A 13,818-nucleotide genomic window follows, 5' to 3' on the forward strand; every position below is an offset into this window, starting at 1 on the left:
CCCCATCGTGTGACCAAAAAATTAAACTATAACTTTTTTTTAAGGCTGATCCCAGCAGTTCCTGTCCTAGGTATATACCCAAAAGAATTGTGACCTGGAATCCAAACGCATGCACACACATGCTCGTAGCTCCACTCTGAATTCAGGGGACCTGGGTTTGATCCCTGGACAGGGAACTAGATCCCACATGCTGCAACTAAGAGTTCGCATGCCACAACTAAAAATCCCGAATGCCACAATGAAGATCAAAGATCCCACATGCTTCAACTAAGACCCAGCACAGCCAAATAAAGAAATAAATACTTAAAAACAAACCACACAAAAAAACCTGCATGCACGCACACAGGAGTGTGTACAGACACACAAGCACACTCAAACACAGGCATGCACATGCACCTGCACACATCTGCACGCATACACTACACACAGAGGTGCACACTTGCATCCACACACTCATGCACACACATAATCACACCCACACACATGTACACACACAAACCACTCTGTGGGCATTTCCCATTGCTCATATTACCATCTCAAGCACTCTGAAGTATTTTCTTGCTTACTACGCTGGTCTTTCTCACTCCGCTAGAATAGGAATGGTTTAAGACCATGGACATCTGTCTCTCTTGCTCACAGCTGTGCCCCCAAAGCTAGAACAGTACCTAGGACACAAGAGGTGCTTGGCAAACATTTGGTGACCAAGTGAATGATGCCGAGGTGCTCAGCAAACACTTGGCAACCACATGGTTGATGCCATCAGAAGGGAAAGCTGGGGCTTTTCGTCTCCCATCCCCACCTGAGTCACGTCTCCAGATGCCTCTGGAAAGTGTGAGAGAGTCTGAGTGAGAGTGAGATGGGGCCAGCCTGGGGGTGGGGGGATGACAGGAAGGAGAGGAGGGTGTGTGGGGAAAGGGGAGGGGCTGAGCCCCAGCTCTAAAGGCAGCCCCGGGACCCACGAGTGCCTGTCGGCAGTGTGAGAAGCCCAGGCGTGTTGGGCAATCGTGGTTTCCTCCCTCCTGGCCTGCAGGATTCAGCCGAGCCAGCCGGGCCCTGGGCATCTCGGGGCCTTGTGCACTCAGGCATGGAAGAGACAGTCGTGAAGCCCTCGGTGTTCGTGGTGGATGGACAGACAGACATCCCGTTCAGGAGGCTGGGGTGCAGCCGCAAGAGACAGCCCTGCAGTGCTGCCCAGCTGGGACTGGGCCTCATGCTGCTGTTGGTGGTGGCTGGACTGGCTGTCCAGGGCTGGTTCCTGCTGCAGCTGCACTGGCGCCTAGAGGCGGTTGGCACCCCCCTGCAGGTGAGCACCACTGGGGTGGGGGTGGGGGTCTCCAAGCCAGTGTCACTGAGCATCTGTACGTGTGTATGTGCAAGGACGGAGGACAGACTAAGAGCAGTCCCAGGCAAGCCAATTCACCTCTGGAACCTCAGTTTCCTCATCCATGAAATGGGCATGATAATAAGAGTCTCCATAGGGAAAAAAACAGAATATTGTGTGTCTGGCACAGGCAAGCACTCAATAAATAGGAACTTACTTTTTGTTTTAAACTGAGATATAATTGACGTAGAGCATTGTGTAAGTTTAAGGTGTACCACATATTGATCTGTATGTAAATACTGCAATGGCATCACATAATTATAATTTCTTCTAGTGATGGGAACTAACAAAACCTAGGTGTTTAGGAGCAGGCTTCTCAGGTGACTCAGTGGTAAAGAATCCACCTGCCAATGCAAGAGACACAGGACAAAAAAAAAAAAGAGACACAGGGCATTCGATTTCAATCCCTGGGTCGGGAGGATCCCTTGGAGGAGGCAATGGCAACCCACTCCAGTATTCTCGCCTGGAGAATTCCATGGACAGAGGAGCCTGCTGGGCTGCAGTCCACGGGGTTGCAGACTCAGACACAACTGAAGCGACTAAGCACACACACCTCTAGGAAGCTTAATGTTTTATAAAACAGTTGTGTTGTCTATATCCCCCAGAACCACCATCCTGACATGGCTAGTTGTTTGTTTGTTTTTAAAATATTTATCTGACTCCTCAGTTTGACCACTTTTTAAAATATTTTAATTAAAAAAATTTTTTTTGGCCATGTCGCACAGGAGTGGGGTCAGACCTTCGCCCTTAAATTGGAAGTTCAGAGTCTTAACCACTGGGCCACCATGGAAGTCCCTGACCTAGCTAGTCATTATCAGCAGGGCCCTGATCACCACTACCGGGGCTGTCACTAAGCCAATATTCTCAGTCTGTGAGCATGTCTCTCTGCATCCGTCTCCTACGGCCGTGGATGTCGCTGCCACACCTGTAGGTCTGTGTGTCCCATGCCATGCCCACACAGTCTCGGCCTTTTTGTTTCCGGGTCCTTTTTCTCCTCGTGCCTGGACCTGGTGGCCACAGGCCCACTTGGACCTGTGCTGCTATCCCACACACGTGTACCAACACAGCTACTTCCTCACTCATCTACAGCCTGTGTATTGACATTGTGTCTGTTACTGGGTCTCTGTATGCACAGACCCGAGTGACTCCGTAAACCCTGCACCCATGCATCTGCCTCCGTGTGTCTTGTCAGTACGTCCAGGTCTGAGTCTGTGTGTCTGTATTCACGTGTTTGCGTTTATGTACAAGTGTCCGGCCATTCGGGTGACTGTGTGTCTTCTGTGTGTGTGTGCTAAGTCACTTCAGTCCTGTCCGACTCTGCGACCCCATAGACCATAGCCTGCCAGGCTCCTCTGGCCCTGGGATTCTCCAGGCAAGAATACTGGCGTGGGGTGCCATCACCTTCTCTAGTGGGTTGCCATTTCCTGATCCAGGGATTGAGCTCCCTAGCACCTATGTAATAAACACTTCTATAGCGCTTGCTCTGTGCCAGGCATTGTAATACACTTTTCACATGGGAATTCAAACCAGGCATTTTCCATGTGTCCATTTACAAGAGGGGAAAACTGAGGTCCTGGATGGTTAAGAGCCTGCTGGGTGGCAGGGAGTAGGGGCAGGGCGTGGATGCACGTGGCCTTGGAGTCAGCGGAGGGTGATATCTGTGGCTGTGGTCTGCGTGTGCCTCCGGGCCACGAGTCTGAGTGATGCCAGGGCGTGGGCCCCAGAGACCCTCACCATGGGACTGCTCTGTACTTTTAGGACAAAGGTGCAGAACCCTGGGAGCAGATGCTGCAAGGTGAGTCAGGGTCCTGGTCCTTGCCCCCCCCCCCCCCAGGAGGGGACAGTATGGTTCCTATGCTGCCCCCACTCCCTCAGTCCATTGCCCAACGCAATTTGCACAACTGGCCCAAGCCCCACGGAAGCCCCTCCCCCAGGCCGGAGAAGCAGAAGTTTGGGTCATTCCGGAAAGGGTGAGGTTGACACCAGGAGGTGGACTAGATGACCCCTCTGGAGGCTGGCCCTTTACCCTCAACCACCACCTTCACCTCTGACCTCTGACTCTCTCTCTCCAGAGCAGAAGCCCCAGCAACGCAATCCAGCAGCACACCTCACAGGTGAGGGGGCCCTCAAGTCCTGGCAGGGCGTAAGAGGGTTCAGGGGGTCCTGGGGAGACCAGACAGACACCCCAATGGTGGCTGAGTACTCCTTTATTCATTAGTTCTTCAAAGCTGCCCAGAGCACAGACACTGCCTGAGTCCACGAATTTCTAATTTCATTTATTGAACAAAGCCTTGTAGGGTGCTTACTCTCTGGCTCACACTGTGATGGGCTTTCCAGCTCTCCATTCATTCGATCCTTAGCCAGGACTGTTCATAGCTCCATTTTCCAGAGACGGAGACTGAGGCATACAGAGGTTATAAGGCTGCTGGGCCATGATGTGTATTTTGCTTAAATCCTTAGTTCTGCCACTTAACAATTTCTGACGGTTTGGGTGAATCGATTGCTCTGTGCCTCGGTTTCCCCGCCTGCAAGAAGGGGATGAAAGCGTTAAGATGGAGGATAAGCAAGTTATTTTGCCACTTATTGTGATTTAGTTCCCCTACCTGTAAAGTGAGGATAAAGTGAGTGCATACATTTAAAGCCTAGCACAGAGCAAGGTGGCGCTCAGAGAGGGCTGGCGACTGGCCCCGGGTCCCACTGAAAGCAGACGTGCGCTCACGAGCCCTGCTCTGCCTCCCTCCACAGGGGCCAACTTCAGCCTGATGGGCAGCAGTGACCCGCTGCTGTGGGAGACGAAACTGGGCCCGACCTTCCTGAGGGGCCTCTGCTACCGGGATGGGGCCCTGGTGGTTACCCAGGCCGGCTACTACTACATCTACTCCAAGGTGCAGCTGGGTGGTAAGGGCTGCTCCCAGGAATCGTCCGGCTGCCTGCCCATCACCCATGGGCTCTACATGCGCACCGCCAGCTACCCCAAGGAGCTGGAGCTGCTGGTCAGCCGGCAGTCACCGTGGGGGCAAGTAGGCGGCTCCCAGGTGTGGTGGGACAGCAGCTTCCTGGGCGGAGTGGTCCACCTGGACGTGGGGGAAGAGGTGGTGGTACGCATGCCGGGCGAGCACGTGGTCCAGCTCCTCGACGGCACACGCTCCTACTTCGGGGCCTTCATGGTGTGAAGGACGTGGTCAGGGCTAATCTAAGGTGTGTCTGCGATAAGTGAGAGACCTCAGAGGATGCCTCAGGACACAGAAAAACACGAGCGGAGGTTTTTAGAGTGGGCCTGGGGGACACCCAAACGTGACAGGTGGAGAGCTCAGTGGGGACCAACGAGGCCGAGAACCCAGCTGCCCCAAGAACCAGCAGGCGCCTCCGAAGGACCAAAGGAGACTGCAGGCCCTGCCGTGTACAACCCCGAGGACATCGACCCGGAGACTGGGGGTCTGTTAGTCCCCAGGCGGGGGGTAAAGCCGATCTTGATATTCAGGAAGGGGTGAGGGGTGGCTATTTATACTTCTGATGCAGATCAAAGGGACATGGTGATGGTGGTGGTGGTTGGCTAAGACAGGAAATTGTATTTATACTTTTTGATTCAGATTAAAGTGGGACATGGGGGTCCAGGGAGTTGACTGAGAACAGAAAATTTCTTAACACCCTCTACCCTCTCACAAGTGTGGGCGAGTCTTGGGGGGGCGGTGTGAGGATTTATCATCAAGAATCACCCATCCTGGAGAGCCCAGCCCAGCCCAGCCCTACCCATGGTCACAGTCATGACCCAAGTTCCACCCACGGGGCTTGCGGCCACACCACAGCCTGGTCACAAAGCTACACTCAGAGAAACAGGTGTAGGGACATGCTGGGAGGTGTTCAACAACCAGCTGTCCCAGGAGGGGATGCCCATTTCCATGATGTAAATACGCCCTCTGCGATTGGTTTCTGGCTCCTAGTGTATATCATCCACAGGCTGGCTGACACCCAGCACTGCTGTTTTAGCACCCAAGCCAGAGCCTGGAGCACAGGCACTTAGAAAATGTTTCTAGAGAGAAAAAGAGAGAGTGAGAGAAGGAAGGGAGAGAAGGGAGGAAAAATGAAAGAAAGGTGGAAAGAAAGAAAAGGTGAAAGAAGAGAAAGATGGATAGATAAAGACAGAAAAGAAATAAAGGTGGAAAGAAAAGAAGGGTGAAAGAAAAGAAAGATGGATTGATAGAGAAAGAAAAGGTGAAAGAAGAGAAAGATGGATAAAGACAGAAAAGAAATAAAGGTGGAAAGAAAAGAAGGAAGGGTGAAAGAAAAGAAAGATGGATTGATAGAGAAAGAAAGAAAAGGTGGAAATAAAGAAAGGAAGAGTGAAAGGAAAGACAAAGAAAGAAAAGGTAGAAAAAGTGAAAGAAACAAACTGTCATCACAGCTACGGCATCCCAGAGAATCACAAGCTCAGCCACTCCTTGACAACCACAGACACATACACACCAAACATCAGATTCTCACACAACCTGGAAGTCCTAGACAGCAGAGCAAACCCTCAGTCACAGACACTGCATTACAACCACATACGACACAGTCACACACAAGTCATCATCACAGCCCCAGTCACCCACACTGGGCCGTACAGTCACACCACATATGACACACGGGATGCGATGCTTCTCATGTCAGACTTTCGCATGCTGCATCACGGTCACAACCATCACATACACTTGCAGCCTCACAATTACAAACACACAAACACACATAGCCAGTTCTTCCCAGCCACCTCACATCCTGGGGTGAGGACCAGACTTAGTCTGTAGCCCTTGGACCACTGGCCTTGGAAATAAATACTGAACACTGCAGCCGGTCTGTCTAGTTCTTAGCGGGCGGGTAGCTCATGGAGGCCCAGGGACAGATGGAATGACCCACAGAGGTCACTTTTACAGCTGAGAACTCTGAACCCAGCTGACCCAACTCCATGCAGGAAGTTTATCAGAGAAGCCAGAGAGCTGGGGCCCAGGTGTGCCTTAGCCTCAGATCCACAGTTCCTGAGAAAGCAGAGGCTACACACTTCAGTACCCTTCTTGCCGACATTCAGCACAGCCAGCTGGGAGCTTGGGGTATCAGGGCATCCAAGAGTGTGGGGAGGGACAGGTAATGATATGCTTACAGACCTGATGCTTTATGCAAATGAGCATGGACCCAGGAAGCAAGGTTTCCCTGGACCCTAGTATCACAGCTCAGACCCCAGAGAAGAATGAATCACTTGATATTGACCCAGTTGCCTGGTAAAGGGGTGAAGGGAACCGGCTTTGCCATCTGATGGTCTTGGGTTCCAAGTCTACTCTGTCATTTCCTGGCCATGTGACACAGGAGCAAACCCCGTCACCTCTCCATGCCATTTCCTCATCTGAAATACTAGGTAACAAGGATTCTCACCTCCCAGGTTTATGGTAAAGATGCAATCAGATGAGGAGGGACTTCACTGGTGGTCCAGTGGCTAAGACTCCGCAACTCCCTGCTCAGGGAACTAGATCCCACATACCGCAACCGAGAGTTTGAATGCTGAACTAAAGATCCCTCGTGCCACAACTAAGATCCAGTGCAGCCAAATAAATAAATATTTAAAAAAAAAAAGAAACGCAATGAATGTTAAAATCAGATGAGGAAAAACGCCACTTGGTATGGTGCCTGGTATGCAGGAAGAGATACATAAGTACATGAGTGTCATTTAGAGATATTAAGGAGAGCATCTGTCAGGCATGTGCCCTGCGTATTGTGCAAGTCACATCTTTTTATTTTTTAAATGAAGGATAATTGCTTTACAGAATTTTGTTTTCTGTCAAACATCAACATGAATCAGCCATAGGTGGCGAGTCACATCTTTATCTGCATCTCTGGGGAGGAGTTGCTGTTGCCCCCACTTTCCAGATGCAGCGACCAAGGCTCAGGTGCCTCCCCCACCTCACTCTGCCCACACCAAGGGCACCCAGCTTCATGCCTCCCTGGCTGGGCTGGTGGGAGGTGAAACAGCCCCAAGGGCCCAGCCTCCACCCCTGCTGGAGTTTCCTTTACTCTCTTCGTGGTCTTTCTGTTTCCGTGGCTTTGATGAGAAGACCAGGGTGTGTTTGTGTGTGTGTGGGGGGGGGGGGGGGGGCGGGACTCATCAAAGTCACCAGCAGCCACCAACATCTGCCTGGGGATAGAACCTCTACGGAGTTGAGCCTCCAAAGATCACCTTTGGGAGGGGCTTTGATTTCAGATAAAGTGCGGGAGCAGGAAGCCCCCAGCCCAGGCCAGTGACCTATTTACAACTTCTTAGAAGTCTATCTACTTGATTTCCGCTAACACCACCGGTATCTTTTCAGATTTCACTTCTCCCCGCCCCATCATCTCTTTCGCAATACCCAAAGTCTCCTGTCTTCACTTGATACCACCCCCCACCCCCAGCCCTGAAACAGAAAACTCTTCTCCTTCTCCCAATGTCTTGCCAGGATCCAGAGGTAATAGAAGGAAAAACCCTAGCGATTAAATTGTTTCCTGCTTTCCTGTGATGACACTATGCCCCTCCCTGCCGCGTTATTATGGCATACAAACACTGAGATGCATGTCTCCAAGAAACGGGAAGAACCTGCATGATTGGGGAAGAACCTGCATGCCATGTGGCCCAAACAAACAAACAAAAATAAAGTATCAAAACTTAAAACAAATTTTTTTCTGATTCTTTTCAGTTATTACATAAGGTGATCTGACATCTGTAGATGTAAGATCACGTCTAATCACCGAGTGTGTTTGTTTTTCAAACAGCAATTAGTAGCCAGTGTTTAAAGGTTATGAAACTTTACACATGGACAAATCGAGATTTCTTGGCAAGTTGGGGGCTGTGACAACAACCCAGGTTGGGTAGCAGTTGTCCCCTGTGGAGAGGGCGTCAGCTCACCAGTCTCCACTCCTCTCCAGGGTCTTCCACTTGAAGACTGGATGTCAGTTCCCTTTCATCATCACGTCTGCACGACTGTTTTTCTTAAAATAATAATGATCTTTAATTATAGGTCATACTAATGCACGCACCGCAGGCCAGGCACTATGCTAAGTGCATTGCTGTTTTTCACTCGCTAAGTCGTTCATGTGTGACTCTTTGTGACCCTGTGGGTTGCAGCACGCCAGGCTTCCCTGTCCTTCACTATCTCCTGGTGTTGGCTCAGACTCATGTTCATTGAGCCGATGATGCTATCCAACCATCTTCATCCTCTGTTGACCCCTTCTCCTTTTGCCTTCAGTCTTTCCCAGCATCAGGGTCTCACCCAGTGAGTCAGTTCATCACAATTCGAAAGCATCAGTTATTTGGCGCTCAGCCTTCTTTAATTCACAGTAACTCACTGAATTCTCACAATGACCCTATTGGGGGTGGGGGTATACTGTTTTAATACCCATTTGATAGATGGGGAAATTGAGGCACAGAGAGGTTAAGTCATTTCTCCATCAAAGGTGGGAACGTATATGACAGCCTGAGATGACCATGAATTTCAGGAAAATTGAGAGTTCTTAGTTGTATTAGTTTCCTGTTGCTGCTTAAGGCAATACTAAATTGGTTATCTTACAGTTTCGGAAGTCAGAAGTCAGAAATGAGTCTTAGGGGACAAAAATCAAGGCTGAGTCCCTTCTCTGTTCACTTGAAACGACCACAACATTGTTAATCGGCTACACCCCAACACAAAATTAAAAGTTCAAAAAAAAATAAGGAATTAGAAATATTAAAAAAAAAATGAAGGAGGGATCTTGTCTGATTCTTTTTTTTAATTTTTAATTGAAGGATAATTGCTTTTCAGTATTGTGTTGGTTTCTACCAAACATCAATATGAATCAGCCATAGATTTACCTATGTCCCTCCCATCGTCTGATTCTTAAGCCACACACGCACATGGTGCCCAGCTTCTTCTGATCCACCCACCCCCTGTTTGTGTTCCTATAGTCTCTCTAGAGTGGTGCATTCTCTGCTAGTCCTGAAGTCTTGCTCAGGAGGCCGGTATTTAGGCCGGGTTTAGGTACAGGAAACTCTTTGAGGCGCTCTGTGGCTTCAGCTGCCCAGAGACACCATTGAGTCATTTCCTCTTTGGAGACCTGCAGTCTCTCTGCAACGGAGAACAGGACTGCAGCCTCTTCTAGGTTTCAGTCCCCTTCCCCCAGAATTTCTCGGGGGGAGAGGGACTTTCCCCTTTCCAGGGTGGTTTTCTCCAAAAAGCAGAGCATAGGAACTGCCCACCCTGTAATGGATGCTGAATTGTGTTCCCCCCAGAATTCATTTGTTGAAGTTCAAACCCCAGGATCTGCCAATGTAACTATATTTGGAGATGGCACCTTAAGGGAGAAAATTAAGGTGATTCGAGTGGGCCTTAATCCAATGTGACTGGTGTCCTTATAAGAAGATCTTTTTTGATCCACCTCCTGAAGTAAGGAAAATAAAAACAAAAATAAACAAATGGGACTTGATTAAACTTAAAAACTTTTGCACAGCAAAGGAAACCATAATCAAGATGGAAAGACAACCCTCACAATGGGAGAAAATATTTGCAAATGAAGCAACTGACAAGGGATTAATCTCCAAAATACACAAACAGCTCATGCGACTCAATATCAAGCAGACAAACAACTCTATTAAAAAAAAAAAATGGGCAGAAAATATAAATAGACACTTCTCCCAAGAAGACAGATGGCCAAGAGGCACATGAAAGGATGTTCAACATCACTAATTATTGGTGGTGTTCAGTCACTAAGTCATGTTCGACACTTTGTGACCGCATGGGCTGTAGCCCACCAGGCTCCTCTGTCTATGGGATTTCCCAGGCAAGAATGGGAGTGAGTGCTATTTCCTTCTCCAAGGGATCTTTCTGGATCAGGGATTGGACCCATGTCTCCTGCATCGGCAGGGGGATTCTTTACCACTGAGCCACCAGAGAAGGCCATCCATCAACAGAAGAATGGATAAAGAAGATGTGGCACATATATATAATGGAATATTACACAGTCATAAAAAGGAACTGAATGATGCCATTTGCAGAGGCGTGAATGAGCCTAGAGACTGTTGTACAGAGTGAAGTAAGTCTGAAAGACAAAAACAAATATACATGAACACATATATGTGGAATCTAGAAAAATGGTACTATATGAACCTAGTAGCAAGGCAGAAATAGAGACACAGAAATAGAGAACAAACACATGGATGCCAAGGAGGGAAGGTGGGGTGAGATCAGTTGTGAGGCTGGGATTGACATATATTCACTACCATGTATAAAATAGACAACTAGTGAGAACCTACTGGAGAGCACAGGAAACAATACTCAATGCTCTGTGTTGACCTAAATGGGAAAAAAATCTAAAAGAGAGTGGAGATATGCATATGTGTAACTGATTCACTTTGTTGCACACCTGAAACTAACACAACATTGTAAAGCAACTATACTTCAATTAAAAAATAATTTAAGAAAAAGAAAAGATTTGGACACAGGCACACACAGAGGTAAGACCACGTGAGGACACAAAGTGGTCTCTGCAAACCTAGGAGCAAGGCTTCAGAAGGCACCAACACTGCTGACGCTGTGGTCTTGGATTTCCAGCCTGTGGAAATTTCCAGTCCTTCTCCAGGACTGTGAGAAGGTACATTGCTGTTGTTTAGGTCACTCCGGCTGCAGTCCTTTGTTATGGCAGCCCCACGAACTAATATATCATCCTAACCCTCTCCACAACCCCACTACCTGGGAAGAGTTAAGATGTGCCAAGTGCTGGGACTCCTCAGTGGCTCAGTGCATACAAACCTCCCTGCCAATGCAAGAGACACAGGTTCACTCTCTGGTCCAGGAAGATTCCACATGCCCCGGAGCAACTAAGCCTGCGTGCCACAACTACTGAGCTTGTGCTCTAGAGCCTGGGAGCCACGGCTACTGAAAGCCTATGTGTCTTGAAGTCCAGGCTGTGCAACAAGAGAGGCCACTGCAACGAGAGGCCCGTGCACTGCAAAGGGAGAGTGGCCCCCGCTCGCCGCAACTAGAGAAAAGCCCCTGAAGCAACAAAGCATAGTCAAAAATAAATAAATTTTAAAAATTTTAAAAAGATATGCCAAATGCTAAGTTGAGTGGCTCCTGGCACAACTAGGTGCTCGGTAAACACTGGCCGTCGTTGTTGGGCTTCCCTGATGGCCCAGCAGTAAAAGAATCAGCCTGCAATGCAGGAGACACACAGGAGATGAGAGTTCGGTCCCTGGGTTGGGAAGATTCCCTGGAGGAGGATGTGGCAACCCACTCCAATATTCCTGCCTGAAAAATCTCACGGTCAGGGGAGCCTGGCGGGTTACAGTCCATGGAGTCACAAAGAGTCAGACACCACTGAGTGACTGAGCACATACATCATTGCTGATGCTATTATTTATTTCTCCTGGCCCTTTCCCGTTCAGGTAGTAGTTGACTTTGCATCTTCATTTCTTCACAAAAGAGATGGTGGAAAGCAGGAATCACCTACTAGTCTCCTCCTGGCACTGATCTCCAAAAAGCACAAAGTGATGAAGAGGTTTGAGGTTTGGCCAGAACTTGGGGGTGGGGGGTGATGTGGGGGTGATTTTGAAGAGCCACCCCACCTTCAGAGCTTCCCATGAGACCCACTGAAGTCCCTGTTGTCGGCGCCCAGCTCTTCCCTCTGCCGAGTCCCAGTGCCCTCCCACGAGCTGAGCCTGACAGAGTGACAATGCAGGGGCTGTTGCTCTATGGATTGAGGTGGGAGGGTTAGTCCCCAAAGTGGACTCTGGGGGTGAAGAAATGGGGATCTGGTATCCCTTGGGGACAACAACATGGCTCTGCTGTGGCTCAGAGGCTGAGGAAAGGGAATTGGGGCCCCTGCCCGGACACTGAAGCCTGGAAAAGTAGTCCATTCTGATGAAGGGGGTCTAGAAAAAACTCGACCTATTGTGGGAGGGGAGAAAAGTCACCCACAGCAGATGGAGGCCTCAGACCTGCCGCACCTGTTAGGGCAGCTGGAGCCTCTATAGAAAGCGCAGGAACCAGAAGGTGAGCGCCATGGGGGCAGGGAACGTGCCCACCCTGTGCCTCTCTTCACCAGGACACGACAGGTTCGCAAAGCATCGCGGCTGAGTCAATTGACTCTGACTTACTTTGATAGAATGTTACAGAAGTGACATTCCAGGAATTCCAGAATCGAGTCCTCAGGAGGCCAGGACGAGTTGAGAGAGTAGCACTGATGTATACACACTACCATGTGTGGATTAAAATAGCTAGCTAGCGGGAAGTGCTGGGTAACACAGCGGTGTAACCTGAAGGGGTGGGAGGCGGGCTCGAGAGGGAGGGGACAAAGGTATACTTAGCGCTGATTCATGCTGTACAGCAGAAATAAACACAATGTCGTAAAGCAACCATCCCCCAGTTTTAAAATATATCCGATGATAAACCATAATGGAAGAAAATACTTTAAAAAGAATGTATATATACATGTACAACCGAATCACTTTGCTGTATAACAAATTAACAACATAGTAAACTATATATCAATAAAAAATAAATTAATTAGGGGAAAAAACTAAACTAAGAAAAAGGAGGCCAAGCGGCTTGCAACGTTTGCCTTCTCAGAGACCCAAGTGGCCATGTGAAGAAGTACAGTTGTCTGGTGAGAAACGATGGGTGGCCGGACAGCCCTGGAGGATGAACGACGTGAGACCAAGTCCTTATTGTTAACACCAGCCCCAGATGAACTGCCCGGATCCGCAGAGCTGAAACTAACCATCCCCGTCAAGCCCTGTTGGGCCAATTTGCAGGATTATGAGCAAATAAAACACTTGTTGTTTTACACCACTAAGTTTGGGGTGATGTTATGCATCAGTAGGTAGCTAGTGGACTGTGCAAGCCCTTTTCTGTAACCATACAGATAGATAGGTAGGCAGACAGATAGAGACGCATAGATGAATACATAGGTAGATGTTTCGATGAGTGGATAAATGATGAATGAATGGGTAAATGAAAGCGGATGGTTGGATGGATAGATGGATGGATAGTTGAGTGGACGGATGTGTTGAGGGGTGGGTGGATGGATAGTTGAGTAGATGGATGGATGGTTGATTGGATGGATAAATGAATCGATGGATGGATGTGTGGATGGGCAATAGATATGTGTGGGCAGACTGAATGTATGTATGGCTGGATGTACAGATAAAAGAGTGACTAAATGGATGATGAATAAATGTATACAAACATATTCTAAATCAAACTCTAACCTCAGTAAGAGCCTATTTTGGCAAACAATAAACACTAATTCATATCATGCAGGCATCCATTGTAGATGTACTCCAATCTTAGATCAAAAATCTGTATAAGTAGAAAGCCCCTCCAAAAAAACCCAGGGCTAATATGTATGCTCCATGAGATCACAAACAGTTGGACATGACTGAGCACACACGCACGCACTATGCATGCCAG

General features: G+C 48.8%; 1 protein-coding gene across 1 annotated transcript; it reads left to right on the top strand.

The window, feature by feature from the left end:
• The first annotated feature begins 994 nt into the window (after positions 1-994).
• On the top strand, positions 995-5,016 carry TNFSF14 (TNF superfamily member 14). Its single transcript, XM_065933439.1, has 4 exons — positions 995-1,303; positions 3,140-3,176; positions 3,454-3,495; positions 4,127-5,016. The coding sequence occupies exons 1-4, from the start codon at positions 1,085-1,087 to the stop codon at positions 4,552-4,554; spliced, it is 726 nt and encodes a 241-aa protein (XP_065789511.1). The 5' UTR covers positions 995-1,084; the 3' UTR covers positions 4,555-5,016.
• Positions 5,017-13,818: the final 8,802 nt, after the last annotated feature.

The sequence above is a fragment of the Muntiacus reevesi genome, chromosome 1 (assembly GCF_963930625.1).
Source record: "Muntiacus reevesi chromosome 1, mMunRee1.1, whole genome shotgun sequence".
In the NCBI taxonomy this organism is placed as follows: Eukaryota; Metazoa; Chordata; class Mammalia; order Artiodactyla; family Cervidae; genus Muntiacus; species Muntiacus reevesi.